Source organism: Rhynchophorus ferrugineus, unplaced genomic scaffold (genome assembly GCF_030347505.1).
Source record: "Rhynchophorus ferrugineus isolate W39M unplaced genomic scaffold, kcgeb_rfMv2 rfM4, whole genome shotgun sequence".
Taxonomy (NCBI): Eukaryota; Metazoa; Arthropoda; class Insecta; order Coleoptera; family Curculionidae; genus Rhynchophorus; species Rhynchophorus ferrugineus.
In genome coordinates this window covers 34,164,329-34,185,169 of record NW_027472583.1, presented here as the reverse complement: position 1 = coordinate 34,185,169, position 20,841 = coordinate 34,164,329, and the positions used below count along the sequence as shown (strand labels likewise).

The following is a 20,841-nucleotide window of genomic DNA, read 5'->3' as shown; positions in this document are numbered from 1 at the left end:
ATAGTTCAAAACTGAGTTTTATGAAGTTCATTGCACATCTGCTCTTGCATTTGCAGCTGTTGATAATTAGGTTAATTGGTTTAAACGTGGATGAATCTATCTCATTTAGATAGTTCAGTGGGAGTTAACATTTTTAGTCAAATTTAACTATAGGTATAAATTTTGATCAGAGATATCATATACATGACGTACGTACGTACGTACAGATACGTAGTATCAATGTAAATAGCTACTAAACAACATAACCTAATTATTGGTTTATAAGTGCGATGGTTTTGCCATTTCTCTACAATAAATTATCATTATTAGCATTATTATCATCCTCTTGCATAACAACTCTCGGTCATTTGTTGCAAAAGTTATGGAAAATATAGTGTTGCAGATCGAACGGGAAGTTCCCTCACATCCAGTGTACTTACCAAACATAGAATCTTCTGATTACCACTTGTTCAAATCGATGCTAAACCAACGTCGTTCTTTGAACACGGTATCACCATGTTGCCCGAAATGTGGGATAAAGTTTTACAAATTGATGGAAAATATTTTAATTAATATATATTATGAATTAATATATATGCAATAGTACCAATTTGTCTGAATAAATACATTTTTAAAGTGAAAAAATTATCAACATATATGCGATCATCTAGTAGTTTTATTATAGTGTGGAAATAAATTTATATAAACCAAATATGATTTCTGATTAAAAAGCTATTAAATGCTTATGGCATCTTACTATGCCATAGTCACCGATTACGCCTTACACGTTTCATATACATTCATTGATAAAAACAACTCGAAATGCAGATGTTAATTGTGCTTATCATATTTTTCGCTCTTAGTCCATGAAGAAAGGTTTTTTTTCGTATCTAACTTTGTGAAAATTGCTTTACAACGTCGGGAATCATAAGGCCATTGTTCTTCCATGCACCGCTTTCAATAGTCACAGTTTCACTATACGTTTTGATGCGTGTTACTGCTCACTCTGTACTCTTTACTCTTTTATTTCACAATTTTCAGGAAATTTCAGAAAATATTTTTATGAATATATGATGGTGAGATACATTCCAGATATTATCAGGATTTTATTATCAAAAGAATGAACCTGAAACTTAACAGGCTCTTCTTAAATGTACGGAATTGGAAAGCGATAATTATCATTTTTTTGTGAACGTTCTGTAGGTATATTGGAGGAATATACTTTTTAAACCTTATATCTCCTTAACTGCTTACATCTGACAGTATAAATAACGTGGAATTAGATAAATACTTCGTTTTTACTCATTACTCATTGATTACTTACCATAGTTGTTTGGGATTAGTTAATGCTTTTTTTCAGTAATATTTTAAGACTATTTATTCTAAAAATGTCTAAACTAAAATACTGACAGACGATAACTACTAATTCTCTTCCAACGTCACATTATATATATATATATATATATATATATATATATATATATATATATATATATATATATATATATATATATTAATTATATACCATAAACATAATATATCATAAACAACACGAATTTTATGGACTTGAAATCCGCATATTACCCAAAAGATGGACCAAGATTTTGAATAGTGATAAACAATATATTTCCGAATATATATCTGATAGTTTATGTGTAAGAAATATTTATTTTTTTGTATAACAATTACTTGTATAACGGTGACTTTTTTATCCGTAATATTCGTACACAAGAGTTGATCGTTTATTCCCTATTTCCATAAATACTTCTCATTAACACTTCTGTCACATATTGTAGAAAAACAGGAGAGATAACGTATCAGGATTTACAAGCAAATTACCAGTTGCAGCATTATTTAACTTTAATATCTAGGGTATTTTTAGTACAAAGAATATTTCATAGCGGTTAGTTTCACAATTTTTCTGAAATTTACCGCAATATGGAACTGTGGTAAAACTAATATGTGACTTATATTAAAAAACATTTCTCTATTTGTGGCATAATGTTTACACTGGTAATTGATAAGATTTTTTTTATTAATATTTTAAATAAAATCCATTGTTCATAGAGGGATTTCTTGTTACAAACACTATATTTGTTGTATTTTCATTATGTTGCGGAATTTTATTTGGGATTTTTGAATTGTTTGTTCAGTGATAAGTTTAGTATTACACCGTTATCCACTAAATTTTAATACAAAATACAAGCTACTTGAATGATAAAAAAATTTCATTATCTTATTTCGACTAAAATAAGATTTACTTTTAACTTTTAAAATATTGTATTCGAAGAAAGCAACAACAATAATGGCAGCTTAAAGGGCATCCTTATCCTGATATTTTTTGCATGGTTTAAATGAGACTTATAAGAAAAAATCTGAAATTTTCCAAATGATTTGCATAAAAATGAAGTAAAAGATTCGAAAAGTCGTGATTAATAATGTTTAATATAACTGAAGAAAATAAAATTGGTTCAAAAACATTTTATATTCATCCCTTTATTTTGTATTTACTTTCTCGTATTTTCATTGCATTGATTCAGTTCTAAACTCTTGGCAGTACGGTAAATAAATCATTCTTTTGTAGATTTTCAGTTGGTTGTAATACAGAACTCTAGTATGTCAATTTTCTCTAGTCTAAAAAGTATTTTATTCCTTTGGCTATCCAAACAATGGAAATTTGAGGTCCGTTAAACCTAAACCATAATTTTGATATAATTATATTAAAAAGTTCTTTACGTATATTTAGAACTGAATTACCCCACTTTACATATGTCCACCGACCTTGTGTGTACTTCTTTGAAATAAGGGGTTTGTGAAGGATCGTCTAATATATAATTTATGTTAGCAGTTACTTATTTAGTTGTTTTGAAATACATTAAAATTTGATTTTGCATTTTCATTTTTTATGTCAACAGAAAATAAAACGATTTTTTACGTAATATTGGTGAAAGAACATGCAGACAATACTTAAATTCCATTGCTTAACAATGTCAATTAACTTCGCTGTCAAAACAAACTTGTCTGTAATAATTACATTAGCTTCAATCATTAAATTTACTCCTCAAGGTGTTTTACAGCAAAACCATTTACACATTACCATAATTTTAACAATTTTATTCAATAATTCTACTCTTTATTGCAAGAAGTTATACTAACTTCTCCACTTATATCCATATAAAATAACAACTGTTTTTTCCATACATGATTTTCAATATGAATTACTGTTTATTGGTCTCGCTAAAACTCGAGAACCACTGGACATACGGAATTACGAGGAAAGTAGTAAAATCAATAGTTTTGTTTTCCCATACCGTTTTTTGTCACTAAGAATCGACATTTTTGTTGATTGTCAGATATTTATGGGAGCGTTCGGAAATTTTATGACCAAAAATGTTGAATACTACCGACCACTGTTATCAAACCGTGATTAGAATATATAATATATTAAACGTTGAAGAACATTTCCCGGGGCTAATCGTTTGGTCACTATTATATTTTTATTTATAATTCATTTATATTTCATTCAAATGTATTCAACAATTATGATTCGATAATGTGAAAATCAAGTGAAATTTAATGACATATATGTCAAATATGATATAATATAAATATGTGTTAACTCATGAAAAGAGTTGAAATATGCAGTGACTATTTATGGTACTTTGTAAATATATTTCACATTTTTTATTATTTAGTCACAAATTTAATGTGCGAGAACTTTTATTATTAAAATGGCGGGATCGCGACTTGACCTGACGATATCAATCAAATATTCAACGAGCTACGTTACGTGCTAACTGTATTGATGATCAGCAAGAGATAGTAAGTGATAATAGTCGTATTGTATTGTGGACATCAAACTCAACAAAGGCCAACACGACACAATGAAATTAAGCGATTCTGCAGATGCAACGCTCTTGTGGAATGTTATGCCGGTGTAAGATAAAATTGCCATAATTAGTCCCATCTACAAATACATTACACTCATTAATTTCGGGGATAAGTAATGATACTAACCACTTCTTAGCCAATATTGAAATATATAATAATTGTTTCTAAGTGACGTCTTTTGGCACAGCGAGTATTGTACAGGACAATTTCATGTCCCTTTCAAGGTATACCATAAAAACCTTTTGGAACATTCAAATTTGTATCAGAAATAAGTTAAAAAATTCTTAAACAGTTTCATATATTAAAGCGTGTTTGAAGATGATCAAGCGTGGTAAACCCGAGTTTTTGCATCGATATGTGATACTGAATGAAATATGGCTCCATCATTTCACTCCGAAGTCCAATCGACAGTCATCCGAGTGGACTGCACACTGATGAACCCGCTCCAAAGCGTGGGAAAACGCAACAGTCGGCTGGCAAGGTTATGGCGTCTGTATTTTGGGATGCTCACTGAATAATTTTCATTGACTACCTTGAAAAACGAAGAACCATCAACAGCGACTATTATATAGCGTTACTGGACCGTTTAAACGACCAAATCGCCGAAAAACGGCCGCATTTGAAGAAAAAAAAAGTGCTGCTTCACCAACACAATGCACCGTGTTACAAGTCAGTGAAAACAATGGGAAAAATCCATGAATTGGGATTCGAATTTCTTCCTCATCCTCCTTCTTCTCCAGATCTGGCCCCCAGCGACTATTTCCTGTTCTCAGATCTCAAAAGAATGAGGGAGGAAATTTTCGTCGAATGAGAAGGTGATCGCCGAAACTGAGGCCTATTTTGAAGCAAAGGACAAATCGTACTACAAAAATGTTATCGAAAAGTTGCAGGGTCGCTATAATCAGTGTATCACCTTTGCAGGGAATTATGTTGAATTAAAAAAAATAATTTTGTCAAAAAATGTGTTTTACTATGGTAGGCCGGGGACTTTTCAATTGACCTGTTAGAATTAACTATATTGCTCATATACCATAAAAACTTAACTTAGTTAAGCAATTAAGCATTATGTTTAGCAAATACGAATTTTTAATAAAAATATTAAGCGATAATTTTTAAACCACTTTGGTTTTTAAAAATAATAGTCAGTTATAAATAACCTCAGAGCATCGAATTTCTGGTATTTTCAGCCTAACAACAAAAAGGTTTGAAAATAGCAACAGAAATATACACGTCAGTTTCTTTGATCTTGATATATGGAATAATAATGTTTTCTTGGTGTGTGAAAACAAAGTGTAAAAAAGCTGGGGTCTAATAATGTTTACAGATCGGGCCAACGATGAGAGATTTGGCGTTGGATACCGAACATTCGTTGGCCGTCGATGAAACGTACATTTGTTGTTAGGAACAAACGTTCGTTGGGCGTCAGTCCCTATTTTTCAACGGCGGAGGCGATTATAGTGTATATACTCTTCTATATTCTTTTGATGTTACCGACACTCTACGGATTGCAAGCGAATACCAACAAACCTTCGTTGGCCGTCGTCAAACCGTCCAAACAGAACTAAAAATATCCCAACAAACCCACTCGTTGTCTTTCGTTGGCCCGGTCTGTACGCAGAATAAGAAAGATAAAACTTTCACATTGGGAATATATTAAATAGGCACTTAAGTAGAAGTAGAATCTTCTTTGAGTGGAAAATAAGAAGGATGACTAAAACTAGCCTTTAAACATACCTTGGACAAAAATTAATGCTGTAACTAATTATTTTATGGTATATTGTCACCTGATAAGTCGATATTTGGTATCTACTAATTTATTTATTTATAGCTTTTAATCAGTTGTGATGAGAGTCTTGATATGTTTGGGGATTTTTTTTTGTTAAAAATGCAGATTCCTATTTCTTTTCACCAATAGGAGTTACCATACTATAACTTCCATAACTTTAGGAGCATGAAATTAATTTTATCAAAACATTTTTATTAATTTAATAGAATTGTTAAAATAAAATGGAACAATATTTTCATAAATATCATAAAATCATAATAATACAAAATATATTAAATCGTATAACAATTGCGCGTCTAGAGCATTTCGATAGTCGGACATCCTCGTTGCTACGGTAGCCCTTTTGGTTGCATACCATTTTTTTCTCATACAAAGGTCAACGGTTTTTCACCTTGACACGCCATACACCGGCAAGCGAGCAATTCTGCAAGGCCTGATGAGAATAAAAAATGAAGCCGTAATTTTATATGAATTGTGGTATTTTAGCTGGTCAGTGCTCGATTGTGCTCTTTAAGCAATTTTCGGTTTATATTCGGCGCTTTTGACGCATTATCTGTGTGCGGAACTGGTTGTTTCGTCATAAAACGGTTGATATTTAAAGTGGTTATATTATCATAAAGTGTTTAAATATTAATTTATAATAGACAAAGCAAAACAAGGAGATATTCTCTCAGGTCATATATTCGTCTCTCTCTCAACATACAGTGGATTGCCAAATAATATGACTTAATTTGCAACAACAAACACCTGACATCATGGTCATCAGATATCAGGTGTTTGCACTGAAACAACTGCAATTTTTAGCGGAATGGATTCGTAGAGTCTGAATACTTTTCAGCAAAATGTTGTCCGATTCTTGTACGAAAATGGATCAATTGATCCAATGACGTAGAAAAAGGCCAAGAAATAAAACATGAAACACAAATAAAGGAACCGTACTTTTAGGGTACACTAATACAAACAAAGAAACACAGAAGGTGCAGTGAATAGAATAAATGGACCAGAGAACCCTAATAATAAATTTAGAGAAGATTTTAATAGAAAACCAAGAAAACAAAAAGTACATAATTGAAAAACGAATGAAACAGGAAAAAAATGTTGAACGAATTCGCAAAACAAATGCATTCAGAGTGCGTGGGATATAAGATTTCAAAGTCACATTTGAATTAGGAAATCATTTTAGGTGACTACTAAAATAAAATTTACAATGTATCATCATGGTTTTAAACAACTTTAGTTAATAACAAAGAAATTTTAACAGCATAAAATGCATATATCTTATTATTATCAACACTGAAATGATTGAAGAAAGATTAAGGCAAGCTTTTATTTTACTTAAAAATAATTTTAATGTAAATGTAATGTTTTAATGTGTAGTGTGTTTTAATGGAAAGAAGTGACGATTTGTAGGAAAAACTGTACAGACACTACTGCTGAATCAATATTTTTATAACACAACAGAAACCCTGTTTATATTGTAAAACATCACCTGGCACCACACCGATTTTTTAGTGTAATTAACTTAGTGTACTTTAGTGTAACACTATGTATTCACTTCAGTATTCACTACACCGTTGATGAAAAAGAATTTTTGGTCTGAAAAAAATACCGATTATCGATATTCGCAATTTTATATCGATGTATTCATATTTTTTAACAAACTTTCCGGAGCTGTTTCATCTGCTTGACCACTACCGTTACCAAACAGGCTATAAATATAGTTTATCTTTAATTTTACACTATGATAGATTTTAAAAATAGCCCAATATAAAAATTAAGTCCATTCTAAGCATAATTTATTATATTAATATATTTTCAACAATTAGTATTTGCTTTTAAATCACTGTAGAATATAATTAAATATTATATTATATTGATATACTATTTGTAAGATTAAAAGTACAACGTGTTTTCTTCGACAGATGAAGCTACGCTGAACTTGACACTATTGGATTTATACACTGCATGAAAGCTGTTAGTTTGGATCTTTATGTTTATTATTTACTAATCATAATTTAAAAAAATTGAGAAAAAATAACAAAACGGTAGTTTTTTCATTGCTTATCGAAGTATATTAATTAAGTATCTATTAGTATTCTATATATTACTGGAACAAAATGTATTCGAAAACATAACTATAACTAAACTGTGAATAAAAATTATATTATAATCTAGATGTGACAATATCAATAAAATTACGAGAATATGGTAATTTTCAAAGCTCATGGAATGCCAGATAATATAAAATGTAACTAGTTATCCAACACTGTTTGGTAGGGTATGTTAAATGTATATTAATATTAAAATAATGATTCTTAGTAATTATTAAAAAATAGTATGTGTAAGCATGTACATTTGTTAAGAATATGCAAGGAATGGGTACTGGAACTGTTACAGACAGTCTTGTATATGTTTGCAGTATGAAAAGTACTTAAATACTAGTAATGAAGTTACAAGAACCAAGAGAAGAACCGTACATACAAGGAACATTTAGAGCACATTGGTGGCGTGAAAAAAAATGTAAAAAAATACATACATATTACGAGGTGGATGAATATACAGGATTATCGATATTTTTACTATGATATTGATATATACCATATTTGATATCAAATTTGTTTTTTTTCCTTTGGTTTTCATTTATGTTTTAATACCTCAGTTAAAATCTTTTATTTATATTATTTTAAGTTATTTAGTGAGGAGCAAAAGTGTAGTATATTATAAATAGTATATAGTAAATTTGAGCAACATAATAAGTACATTTTAATAAGTTATTGTTACAGACTTTATTTTGAGTTCAGTTTTTCAACTTTTCAACAGTTCTATTAATTGCACTAAAATATCGAATAATAAAAAATAATAATAATCGCATTGTGATGTATTGTTTTTCAAAGAGAAACAATATCCTTGGCTAAATTTACTTCTTCAAAGAAATACGGACAATAAAATTGTCGTCAAAGATCATTACACTAAATAGGCTAAATAACTGATGATGATGAAAAATATTTATTTATAATATACTATAGAGAGATTATGAAAAATACCTTTATTTTAACATTAAAAGTGGAATTATTAAGATTTTACCGTAAATAAAAACACAAAATTTCAAAATTTACTATATTACATCAAGCACCAATGAGTAGCGCTACGAAACATTGACGTCACTTAGCGTTTCATTATTTCATCTCTCTGTATTTCTGTATTCCAACGCCCTATCTTCTTAGCGCGCTTCGATTTTATTTGGATTATTTATCTAATGTTTTACAGTTAAAAATTTGGTCTTGTGCTACCAACGGAAACAAAAGATAATCGAAAAAATTAAACTACGACTTATCGAGTGAAATAACTTAAATTTGTCCAGAACCGATTCGTATTGTATCTAAAAATGTACCCTAAATAATAATTTTAAATAGAATACTAGAACTTTTTTAGAATTGAGTGAATTTTTAGAAGTGGGTGAGTATTCCAGATATACTAATCATGAAATGTGGTAAAATATTGAGGAACATTAAGTAAACAATATTAGTATAACACTTGGCAAGAAAATTAATAAGTGCAGGTAATAACTCTAAAGAGTAGCGTCTAAAGCGTCCAATCAAGTGGCCTATATTTACAAAGACAAATCAGAATTATGGCAAACCTACTGAAAAATGTCATGAGTATAATTTTAAGATACAGATGAAAAAAACCTTACAGCGAACAGGCTTGGATTTAATTAATATTTTTCTTTATATTTTCAGTATATATCGTCTTTTAGTAGTGAACAGCAGTGAATGTTTAATGAATTCATTCAGAAACCCACTTTCTTTTGTCCGGTTGGCATTTAGATCTTGTAGAAATATATACTGCATATTTGTACGTCTAAACCTATTACATTATATTAAATATAATTTTCTGACATTTTTAACTGAAAAAAGAACAACATTATTATACACTTATATACACAATAAATAAAACAAATGAGGCCTAACACAACAGTGTTATTTACCTCGATATTGCGTATTGATATTGATTAGAATTTCTAGTTATAACACAAAATTATTAAAACAATGTATAAATAAGACCTGGACCCATACAAGCCGTCCAGTGCGACCAAAACCATTATGTCACGTGCAGATTTGGAACGTTTCAGCGCTCTTTTAAAATTACATTATTCAAACGTCAATTTTTCTTTCGAGTTCATATATTTTGCAGAAATAACTTTTATTCCGGGTAAAGTAAATACGTAGAATTGTCATAAAGAATAGTTTTTCATAAATAGTCATCTAGCCTATTGAACTCATTTTATTTAAGTGCCCATACGCCCAACTAGCCATTCATATCCTATACCTTGTTTACTTCCTTGTAATCTCTGTATTCATCCGATCTGGTATATTTGCCTGTCTTAGCCCTTTTTTGAGGTAAAATGTGTTTTACATTATACAGTGTGGGTTACATACACATTTACAGTATCATATTGAATAATGAAAATAACATTCTTAACAGTCAGCATTGCCATTCTGACATTTTGATTGTCAATCAATTTTATAATAAACCTATAATAAATACTGGATCGAAAAAATATTCTCAATACCAATCATAAAATTTTCCTATTTTACTTATCACATTATAGATAAGAACAAGGACACTGTATCAATTTTTACTAACCCACTCAAAAGAAAACGAATGTGCATGGAAATAATATAACTGTATATGCGCTTAAACGGATGTACAAGTCATTCATCATAAAAAATAAGCGAGCCACGATATCAGTCATTAACATCCTTGGATGATTCAGATTTGGGAGCAGTACGAAACATAAACAGATCGTTTTAAAAGTCGATTCACTCTTATCAGGTCCCACTGGGTTCACACTTCCCGGCCCGACAAGCAAGCAACTGTTGACCTCTGGTGTCGAAAGTCTTCCATGACGGAAACCGAAACCCGACGATTACGCTGCGGTGCATATTGTCTGTCTGACTGACAAGCCACGATCGATTTGTTAGCGTTTAAAAGCTAAATCATGTCCATTTAGTATGGTGTAAATGAAATTGTATTGTTTCGTTTCGTGATCTATCAGAATTTGATAGGCTCAAATGTTTAATGGTTGCATCAGAAGGGATAGAAGTATCCGTAATTGAAACATATACAATCTTTGGTACTATTATTAGGTTTGTAGTTTAGGGTAAATGTAGTGTTTACATTATGTGACCGTTATTTATTGGCTATATAAAAAATGTGAAAAATACAAATGATAAAACGGATGGCAGCGGAGTTACCTGTTGACGAGGCTTGGGCATTCGATGGTGGCACGTCTAAACCAAACGATAGTCGAGTACTCAAAGAATGGAAATACCCTTCAATAACATCCCAGACAAACGTCTCGGGGTTGCAGCTATTCGTTATCGGGTTCTAGTTGGCGCTGCTGGCACCCCGCCCGTGTTCAACATCTGGGATTATATTTCTGGGTATTTTGTAGACCGTTATTCCACGATGTAAAATTCGACATACCTCAAGGTCGCTACAATACTCCCCTGCCAGAATTTTACATACAATTATTTTAAGCAACAAAAATACAAAAATGTATGAAAAAACATCAAATACAAAAAACGAAATGTGCTGCATGAAAAGGGCAATATGATAAATCGAAACGGTTGTGGTTGGTCCGGTTGCGATCTGGTACGGCTGTTGATATCTTCCGGTCTTACAGATAACGTTGTTTCATCGTTGCTTTGGCACTTGAATGTGGTTCATCGACGACGCTGAGAACAAGCTATTTTTCGGACAGGGCTCCCGTAATCGACGCTGTGAGAGGATCGGTTGTTCGACGACGAGACGTTAGCAATTCTGGTACCTCGGCGAAGACATGACGAGTCTACGGTGACTGCAATCGGTATATAGCTTCTGGAGCTGCTCTGTGACTAATCCGTAGTCACATACGTTACGGTAATTCAGAAAAAAACAAATAACAGCGGTATCCGACCGAAGCTGCCCAAAGCCTTTCAAGTCAAAATGTTTGCCATTATGACGGAGACGGCGAGCGAAGGAAGACATTATGATTTAAACATAGCGCCGAAAGAAATGTTTAGCCGAGACGCTGATGATTAAGCAGTGATGTAAAAATATCTATGAGTTCAAAAGATTGTGAAAGAAAATTTTGACAAAAAATTTTTAAAAAAATGAATTGGAAATAATGAAATAAAATTTAAGCGTCATTGCTCTAGCACTAAAATAAAATTTAAAGAGGAAATGTTTGAATAAATGTAATATTGAAGGAATTTGAAAAGGAATAGGAATAAAATGAAAAGGAATATTGAAGGTGAAATCGAAAACGAATCGAATTAAAAATATTGAAAATTTTGAAACAAAAAATATAACGGCCACGTAAAATACACCATGTTGCACGTACCCTCCATTCACGAGTTCAAACCCAATTTTACGAAAGATCACGTCGGAGTCACCACTTTAGGGTAAATGATATGACTCGGTGAATGGAGGTAAAACGATATGAAACAGCGGTGTTTACATTATATGACCGTTATTTATTGGCTATATAAAAAAATTTGAAAAATACAAATGATAAAACGGATGGCAGTGGAGTTACCTCTTGAGGAGGCTTGGGCAGTCGATGGCAGCACGTCTAAACCAAACGATAGTCGAGTACTCAATGAATGGAAATACCCTTCAATAACATACCAGATAAACGTCTCGGGGTTGCCAGCTATTCGTTTTCGGGTTCTAGTTGGCGCTGCTGGCACCCCGCCCGTGTTCAACATCTGGGATTATATTTCTGGGTATTTTGTAGACCGTTATTCCACGATGTAAAATTCGACATGCCTCAAGGTCGCTACAGTAGTATTATTTTTTTAATCTAATGCAGTACTTTAGGTGTTTCTTAGAGGTGCATATATTCTGATAATGTCTTACTTAAGAAAGCATTTATTAAGAAAACCTGTAGTACCATGTATATTAATCAAAATAATTTCTAATTTCTTCAGTTGTGAAAGGTAACTAATGGTAAATTGCGACAAGTAATTGTGATTCATAAACCAGAAGAGCCACTCCATGAAACAGGTTTATTCCGGTCAATATCACTATTATATTGCTGACAATGGCCGAAATTATTTGAAAAACTTCTATTGAAGAGAATAAAACCAATTATTGACGAAAAGCCGAATCCCAATTTTAATTCGGATCGCCAATTCGGTTTCAGGAAACAATATTCCACGCTTGATCAATTTCACAGAATCACTGATGTCAGTAAAATAACTAGAAGAAAATAAAATTTATTCTGCAATATTGTTATTAACATATAGGAAAATGTATATGTATTCCCCCTATTAGATTTCCCCTCCTTCCCCCCAACATATCCGGACCCAAATTGGTTCCAATGGGACCACCTCGGAAGTGCACTCTTTCAAATAATTAAAGAATTTTGAAAATCGGTCCATAATTGACGGAGAATCGGTGAACATACATTAAAAAAATATATATGTATATACAGCCGAACATAGTAGAATCTCCTTTTTCGAAGTCGGTTAATAAGTAAAGAACGATGCAATTTTAATTCAAAATTTAAGTAAAGAAATTGTTCTTTTTAAACAGCCTGGTGTATGTATTGTTTTTGCAATATATATTTTAGGTGAGAAATGTGGATAAAAGATAAAACTCTATGAATACATAAATAGGTGAAACACAAAGAACAAATAGAATAACTTTTGAATTATTAACAGTAAGTTTTTAAACATTTTAAATCATTGATAAATATTAAGGTATTTAACGATTAATATAATAACATATGACATTTTATACTCTGAACTTTTAATTATGTCAATTTTTTTGTTTATTTACTTTATAGACTAAAAAAGACTAGACTAAAATTATACCTAAATTTTTAAAAAATTAATAGTTAATTGCGTATGGTATTTTGTTATAATGTTCGATGATGTAGTAATTTAAACTTATTAATATTTTGTAGATTATAAAAACCTAACAGATATTAGATTTAATCCAATGCATTTTAAAAAACTATTAGTTTTTGAGATAGTTTGTATAATCTTATATTTATATTTGTATGATGTTGATCTTATATTCAAAATACTTATATTCTTATATTATATATAATTTTAAATTATTCGCTTTACTTATGAGAGTTCAACTTAATAAATTGTGGTCGAATTTCCACAGGGCGATTTAGTAAAATGTAATAAATAAATGTATACTAGTAAATATAAATATTTGTATAATTGTTTATATAATATAACTAATTAAATCAAACAACATTAAATCAATCTTGCAGTTTATGCATGTTCATATAAAACATGTTCTGCTTACTGTTTCATTTTATCTGTATATTTCTTCACCGAGTAAAAACTGCTGAAAATTAATTATAGTTAATATCTGTATCTGATTGGTTACGTATAAATTGAGAAGTTGTATTAAACATACTTAAGTATAACAATTTTAAAATATAGGCTTCGTCATAATTCTCAAGTAAAATTAATATTTATGCAAATTTGTATTAAACAACATACGTCTTTAAAATAATATAAATATTTTTTGTTCACTGGTCAGTTATTCTATTAAAATATGTTATAATTCTGATATGTTATGAAAAACAAATATAAACCCAAACAAACTTAACAGTATCAATATTAACATAAGAGTTATATCCAGTTTTATTTTTTTAGAAATTATAATTATAAACACTATCAATTGACTGTTAATGTAACAACCCCAGATGTCAATTTAAAAGAACTTAACTATTTATCTTTTTTTTAACTAACCAATATAAATTATAATTACATCATTACATATTTAAGTTTATAACACTTTATAAAATCATATGAAATTTCCAAGATATTTTAAATCTACAGCCGACGGTCGTAATTCTTCGTGAAATAGTACTTAAAGAGTTTCCAATAGAATGTTGTCCCATTCCTTTACCAAAACATCCGCCAATTGCTTCAATGATGTTGGAGATGGAAATCTACTCCTCACTATCTGCTCTAAAGTTCACTTATGGTTCAATTATGTCGAGATTTAGCGATTGTGCTGGTCGGGGAAGCTGTCGGATGCCCATTAAACCAAGACTGAACACTTTTGGCTATATGTATGGGCGCATTATCATCTTGGAATATATCTGATCTTGTGTAGTGTTGTGTAGTGAGGTGTATATATTAAAAAATACAGCAGTGACATGCATAAACATTATTTCACCAGAGACTGAGTTAGGGCCGATGGATCCTCCTAGTTATATACCTAGATTTAAGTTATCATAAAGACAAATTGTGGGTTAGACGGAAACGACTAGTAATAGTGTATTAATTAAATAGTAAAAAAAATCTTGAAATATGACCGTGTTTTGTAACAATATGCTAGTCATAGTGGGAACTTCATCATTGAGGATGTCGAGATATTCATTCGTAGTAATCTGATCAGTGATAAGAATGAGAGTCAGCTGAATGCCAATCCATCCAGCAGGACTTATGTATACTGACCAATACATACAGGCCACATTATTTACATGGAAGCAGTGTTGCCAATATACAACAAGATGCACAATATAGCATGGTATTTTAATTATATTTCTACCCCCTGTATATATCCGCGATATTCTCTGTCTTTTGTTAATAGCCAGATATCATATTTGCTTATATTCACATGTTTTTTGCCTAAAAGTTTTATGTATTTTAATTATGCATAATATACCTCTCCGATTTCACAATAATTATAAACGTATACATATAATTTTCAAAATTTTACCCGTTCATAATTAAGATATATTTAAAATGCATTTACGCAATAAATCATTAAAATGTTTTGTGCGTTAATACTTTACAGACGTTGGGTCGGTAATTTACAATAAATAAATAACAATATTTAAATAACCCATTAAAATTGTTTATCAACATTAATAAACAACCAGTCGCGTATACGGTTAACCACATTTTCATATTTTCAATAATGAGAGCTTGGCCTTGGTTATAATATGATTATAATTGATTATAGATTATACTCACACCTAAAATGATGTGGTATCTCTATTGCCTAATACGTCGTTTCAAACTCCTATTTCCAACATGAAAGGATTCTCTTGAACTTGAGGTAGGAGGTGCAAATTCACGCGGCGTATTCACCAGAGTTAGCTCCCTTAAACTACTGTTTGCTCCGGTTAATGTAGAAAATAGTTTAAAATGTTTCCTTCTGGTTTCGCTATTACATTTATATGTTACCTAAGAGATGGCGATCATGGAAAACAAAGGATAATATTCTATGATTTGAGTTTTATTTATCTATCAATTTTTATATGAAATAAAATAATCTTTATTATTTATTTTCAAAAAGTAATACTTTGTATTTAAAAAATTATTGTTATTTATAATATATATTGTTATTATTATATAAGAAATATAATTGATTTTTTTGAATAAACATTCATATCAAAAAAATATCGGCCAAAAATATCGATATATCAATATTGTTTCGGCATCCCTAGTTCTAACAATACGGGAATAAGTCTCCTTTTACCAACTAGGGATTTATCTGAACTAGACCTACAGTTAAGGTGGTCTCCGAACCATGGTCCTCGGCATTACGCCTACCGACTGGCGAATGACCAACTTAGAAATCATCCCAGAAGACATCCGGTCTTACCCAGCCTGGTTACTGGCGTGACTGGGATCATTTTCCTTGTCGGATTTTGCACTCTTGCCTAGGACAATCACAAATATTAAACAATCAGAAACATAAATTTACGACCATGCCCAAGCATCTTTAATTAGCCGGCTTTAAATTAATGACTATTGATTTAGGTCGAATCTTCGTCTCGTCGATACGTGATCAAAATAATCGTATTTCAAAATGCGACCTTAACTGCTCAACACTTCTGCTAACACTTTAATAAGAGTTATTAATGGCTGAAATATAAGTCTATATTTATTTATTTTCAATTAATGTTTCAGTTCTATGTACTATCAAAATAAATGTAATTGGGTAATGGTGTTGAAAGGGAAAAAATAAAATGAATTAGTGAATGACTAATGTTCGAAATTCGACCACAGTTCATTAAGTTAATAAAGCTTAATTAAAAGTAAAGCAGGGTGGAAACTCTCCTACTGGCACATAGCGAAAATAAATGTGTAAATAAAGTTGTGTTATTATACTAAAAGGTTTAATCTCTATCCTAAAACCCTACCTTACAGTACCTTAAATGATTTCAAATTTATTGTTATAATTTATTTATTTTTCAAATTATTTATATGAACTGAAGTAATATATGCTTCTATATTAGAATAAGGAATATGTAAACAAAACTAATGTGTAATGTTTAATTATTTCTTAATTTTAACATATACATTGGCACATTAAGAAACAAAGTTAGGCATTTTATTTTTCACAACATACAAGTTGTTATGAGTAAAATGTTACAAATTACTTTATACAATACAAATTACATTTAAATATCTATAATTTTTAAATAAAATATTATATTTATCATAATTGTGTTTATGAAGTAAATATTTAAAAAAACAATTGCTAAAAAGATTAAAACAATGAAATATCATATTACTCATATCCCATTGCGTTAATTGATAAATGCCTTTAAGCTAAGTATCATACTAATAACAAAAAGATTATCAATTTCCTGTGGTTAATTCATAATTTCTTCTTTATTGTTCTCTTCATTACCTCCCCCATAACTTACTGGGATATCTTCATATTTTAGCCCATCTGAAATACACAATGAAAAACAATTAATACGATAGTTATATTTAACAAAAAGTTACTCCTGTCTAACTCCTTTAAGTTTATAGGCGTTGTATTATTTATCAATCAAGCTCCGTGTTATTCTATAATATTATGGCTTGCTTGATCTCTAAATTTTCCCTTTTCAGCAATCTTTTGCGCCCTACCTTGGTTTCATGTCTCACATATTTTTCAACATTTGAAATTACTACAAAAGTTTTTTTATTGCTGTTTTTCCAACATTAACTGTTAATCTTGACACAAAACAACATTAATGTATTCTTACCTGCAATATTTGGTCGCTGTTTTGTACCTTAACTTTACATTTACATTGTAATCCATCCTAATAATATTTACAATTATTTCTAACACACTGATACACTCCCATTTTATTTTGAAGCAAGAGCATTATTTTCTTATGCTCTCCAAAAAACTCAAGTCTCTCAAATTCAGACAAATTCTCATATATTGTGAATCATATGTGAGCAGGAAATATACGCTGTTTTGGACCTGAGAAACCAAAAGCTCAAAAACAGCTGCCAAACCAAAAGCTGAATCCAAATCAACACCTCGTTTTAAAAAAATTGATTCTAGTTTTCGAAATATTCAATAAATTCATTATTTCACTATTTGTGATTATTAACGGCCATTTATATTTATTAAATTAGGAAGTATAAATCAGAAATGAACTGTTTCACGCATTAGGCAATAACAGCAATCGTTATCACTTCTTCGTCCCAGAATTCTTGATATCGCCTATCAATCGCTATATCTTGATGTAGCCGTTCTTCTTGCTCTAAGTTTTTGAAAATATTAAGATGTGAATGGAGAAAATGTATTTTGAGAGTTATTTGAGCTCCGATCCTTATTACTCCACAAATATCTCCGGATTTGGCGCATGCGCATATTGAACTTCATTTTATTTTAAAACAGAATAATCCGAGTTTGGCGCTTGCGTAGATACATTTTTATTTACTTACATGTTTTTCGTGATTATTAGACTTATTGTCCAAAATATATATAAACAGGTAAATAGGTTCGTTCAGGAGGTAAATTAAAATGGAAAATTATTGGAATTAATATATGTCCAGCCATTCTATAAAAATACCATATTAATAAATTAATTTACATATTTGAACAATTGATAAGGACTCCAAGAACCATATAAATAAACATTACCATAAAAAGACCAAAATCGTTTGGATCAAACGAAAAAGCCACCACTATATATGAAAGCAGTAAAATTCTCTAAATATGATCAACTATGATCGCTACTATTCTTGATCCACAAATCCCATTAATAAATTGACTATCTCGAGCTTTCGATTAATGTATTGTCATTTACTAGCCTAAAATGAATGGATTATCATACTTTTAATTTAAGCTGAAAGAAATCTCAGTCAATACATCAGTATTTTTACAAAACAGTAATTTATTTACTTTTACTCTTATATAATAATTTATATTTCTATATATTTTTTCTATCTTCTTTCTATATATATTTCTATAATATTTCCTTGTCATTAGATTAATGACTCCAGATCAATTATTACCAGTTACTACAATTTTTGATGATGACTATTCAAATAATGACTTGATGGACAAACCTCATTAATGACTTGACTACTTCCAACACAACAAGAATCATTTTATTCACTATACATTTGACAGCTAACATTCCCACTATAAATAAAACTGATGGTGTTTGGATTTTATAATTTTTAAAAATTCAAACTTATATTCTGCACTTACTCTTGTTCTTCCATATTTTAAAACCAATGTATGTTAAATCACCAAGAATAACACAACAATTTAATTATTATTCCTATAGAATTATTAATGTAATAAAATCTAAATATTCTAGTAATTAAATAAAATTGTTTAAATTAGATCAAAATTAAATTTTTTGAATTCTTATCTTTTTTAATTCATTAAAAGCACACGAATAAAGTGTCTGATTGTACACAGATACATAGACCTGTGATGATACTGAATTGACACGAAATGGTTGCCTTCATATAAAGTCTCACCAATCCAGTCTCAGTCTATGCCAATTCTCACTATCCGTCGTGCTCCTTATATTCGTAAAAAATATCCAATGTTTTGTATTAGCGTATTAGCATATGTAATAACTAGCTAATTAAATAATGAATTGAAATATAAAAAATTAAATTAATTCAAATTTAAAATGCGATGAGGCAGAAAATAATTGAAAAACATTTTATTTATATATTTCTAATAGTTTCTCTTATTTCAGGATCAGTACGATAATTTATCAATCCATACTCTGAAAGGCATTGAGTTCTTGGAGAGGTATGGTCATTTCGTACGGGACAGAGCCTTGATAGAATCCGAATACGCTTCAAAACTGAGGTAAGAATAATGAGCGTTATCTGTTCGATCTTTACGATTCTTCCTGCATGTTAAAACTAACTGGCGACAAGAAACTTTACCTGACTTATCGTACTTAGCGGTACAAACCCATCGTGTTTTTATTTTATTTCCTGGACATGACTCTCAGGTAAAATGATCTTAATCTATTTATCGAAATATCCGACAAGCAAAAGTTTTGTTATTCTTTTGTAAGTCTGCAAAATATTTGGATTAAAATAAAGATGTATTATTCTAATATTTAAAATAGAAAATGCCGGTTTCAAACCAAGAGAAATCATGTTTTTTTTGATCCGCTTATTCACTAATGATGACTCAGTAATACTATCGTAAAATATAAATATTTGAAATTTGTCATTAATCAACTTTAATAAGCTGTATTTAATTTATCAAATTTTGTTATTATTTGACTTTCACAATCTCTAATTTATTTATAAGTCTTTCTAATATATTGTATATACTGGGTTGTTTAATATAATTGGGCAGTATCATCTGTTTACTTTTTGATTTATTAGTTTCTGTATGTGATCTGTTCCTTTGGTCTACCGATTCTTTTCCGTAGACATTATGAAGGAACTACATGTCGGTCATAAAACAGTTTTGAATCATTTACATACTATTGGATACCAAAATAAACTTTCTGCTTAGATTCCACATGAATGAACGGGGTATATTTTAATGGGCCCTATTTTCATTTATGAATCACTGCTGTAACGAAACAAAATCCAGCAATTTTTAAAACGCACGATTATGGACAATGAAAAGCGGATCATGATCGACAATAATACAGGAAAAAGATTATGATCGACGCCCGATGATGCTTCAGAAACGGTTGCATAAACCGCATTGGCGCCAAGCAAGATTACGCCTAAAGATGTTAAGCTTTTGTTGGGAATGGAAAAGAAATACTTTGTCTTTCACCACGACAATGCTGGACTACCCATTTCCCTACCCATTTTGTTGACTCAACAAGAATTGAGAGAGATTGGTTGGAAACTCAGATCAAGATTTTATGGTTAAATTAAATTATGTACAGTGGGAATTAAAGTGCGTAGTTTCATATCACA

At 30.3% G+C, this 20,841-nt stretch overlaps 1 protein-coding gene across 6 annotated transcripts in view; it reads left to right on the top strand.

The window, feature by feature from the left end:
* Positions 1-20,841, top strand: part of Cip4 (formin-binding protein 1-like Cip4) — a 125,006-nt gene that overhangs the window by 40,336 nt on the left and 63,829 nt on the right. For all 6 annotated transcript variants that reach the window (XM_076401983.1, XM_076401985.1, XM_076401984.1 and 3 more), the window contains exon 2: positions 19,641-19,756. In XM_076401983.1, the coding sequence (XP_076258098.1) occupies positions 19,641-19,756 (116 nt within the window). The remainder of the gene's footprint in view (positions 1-19,640; positions 19,757-20,841) is intronic.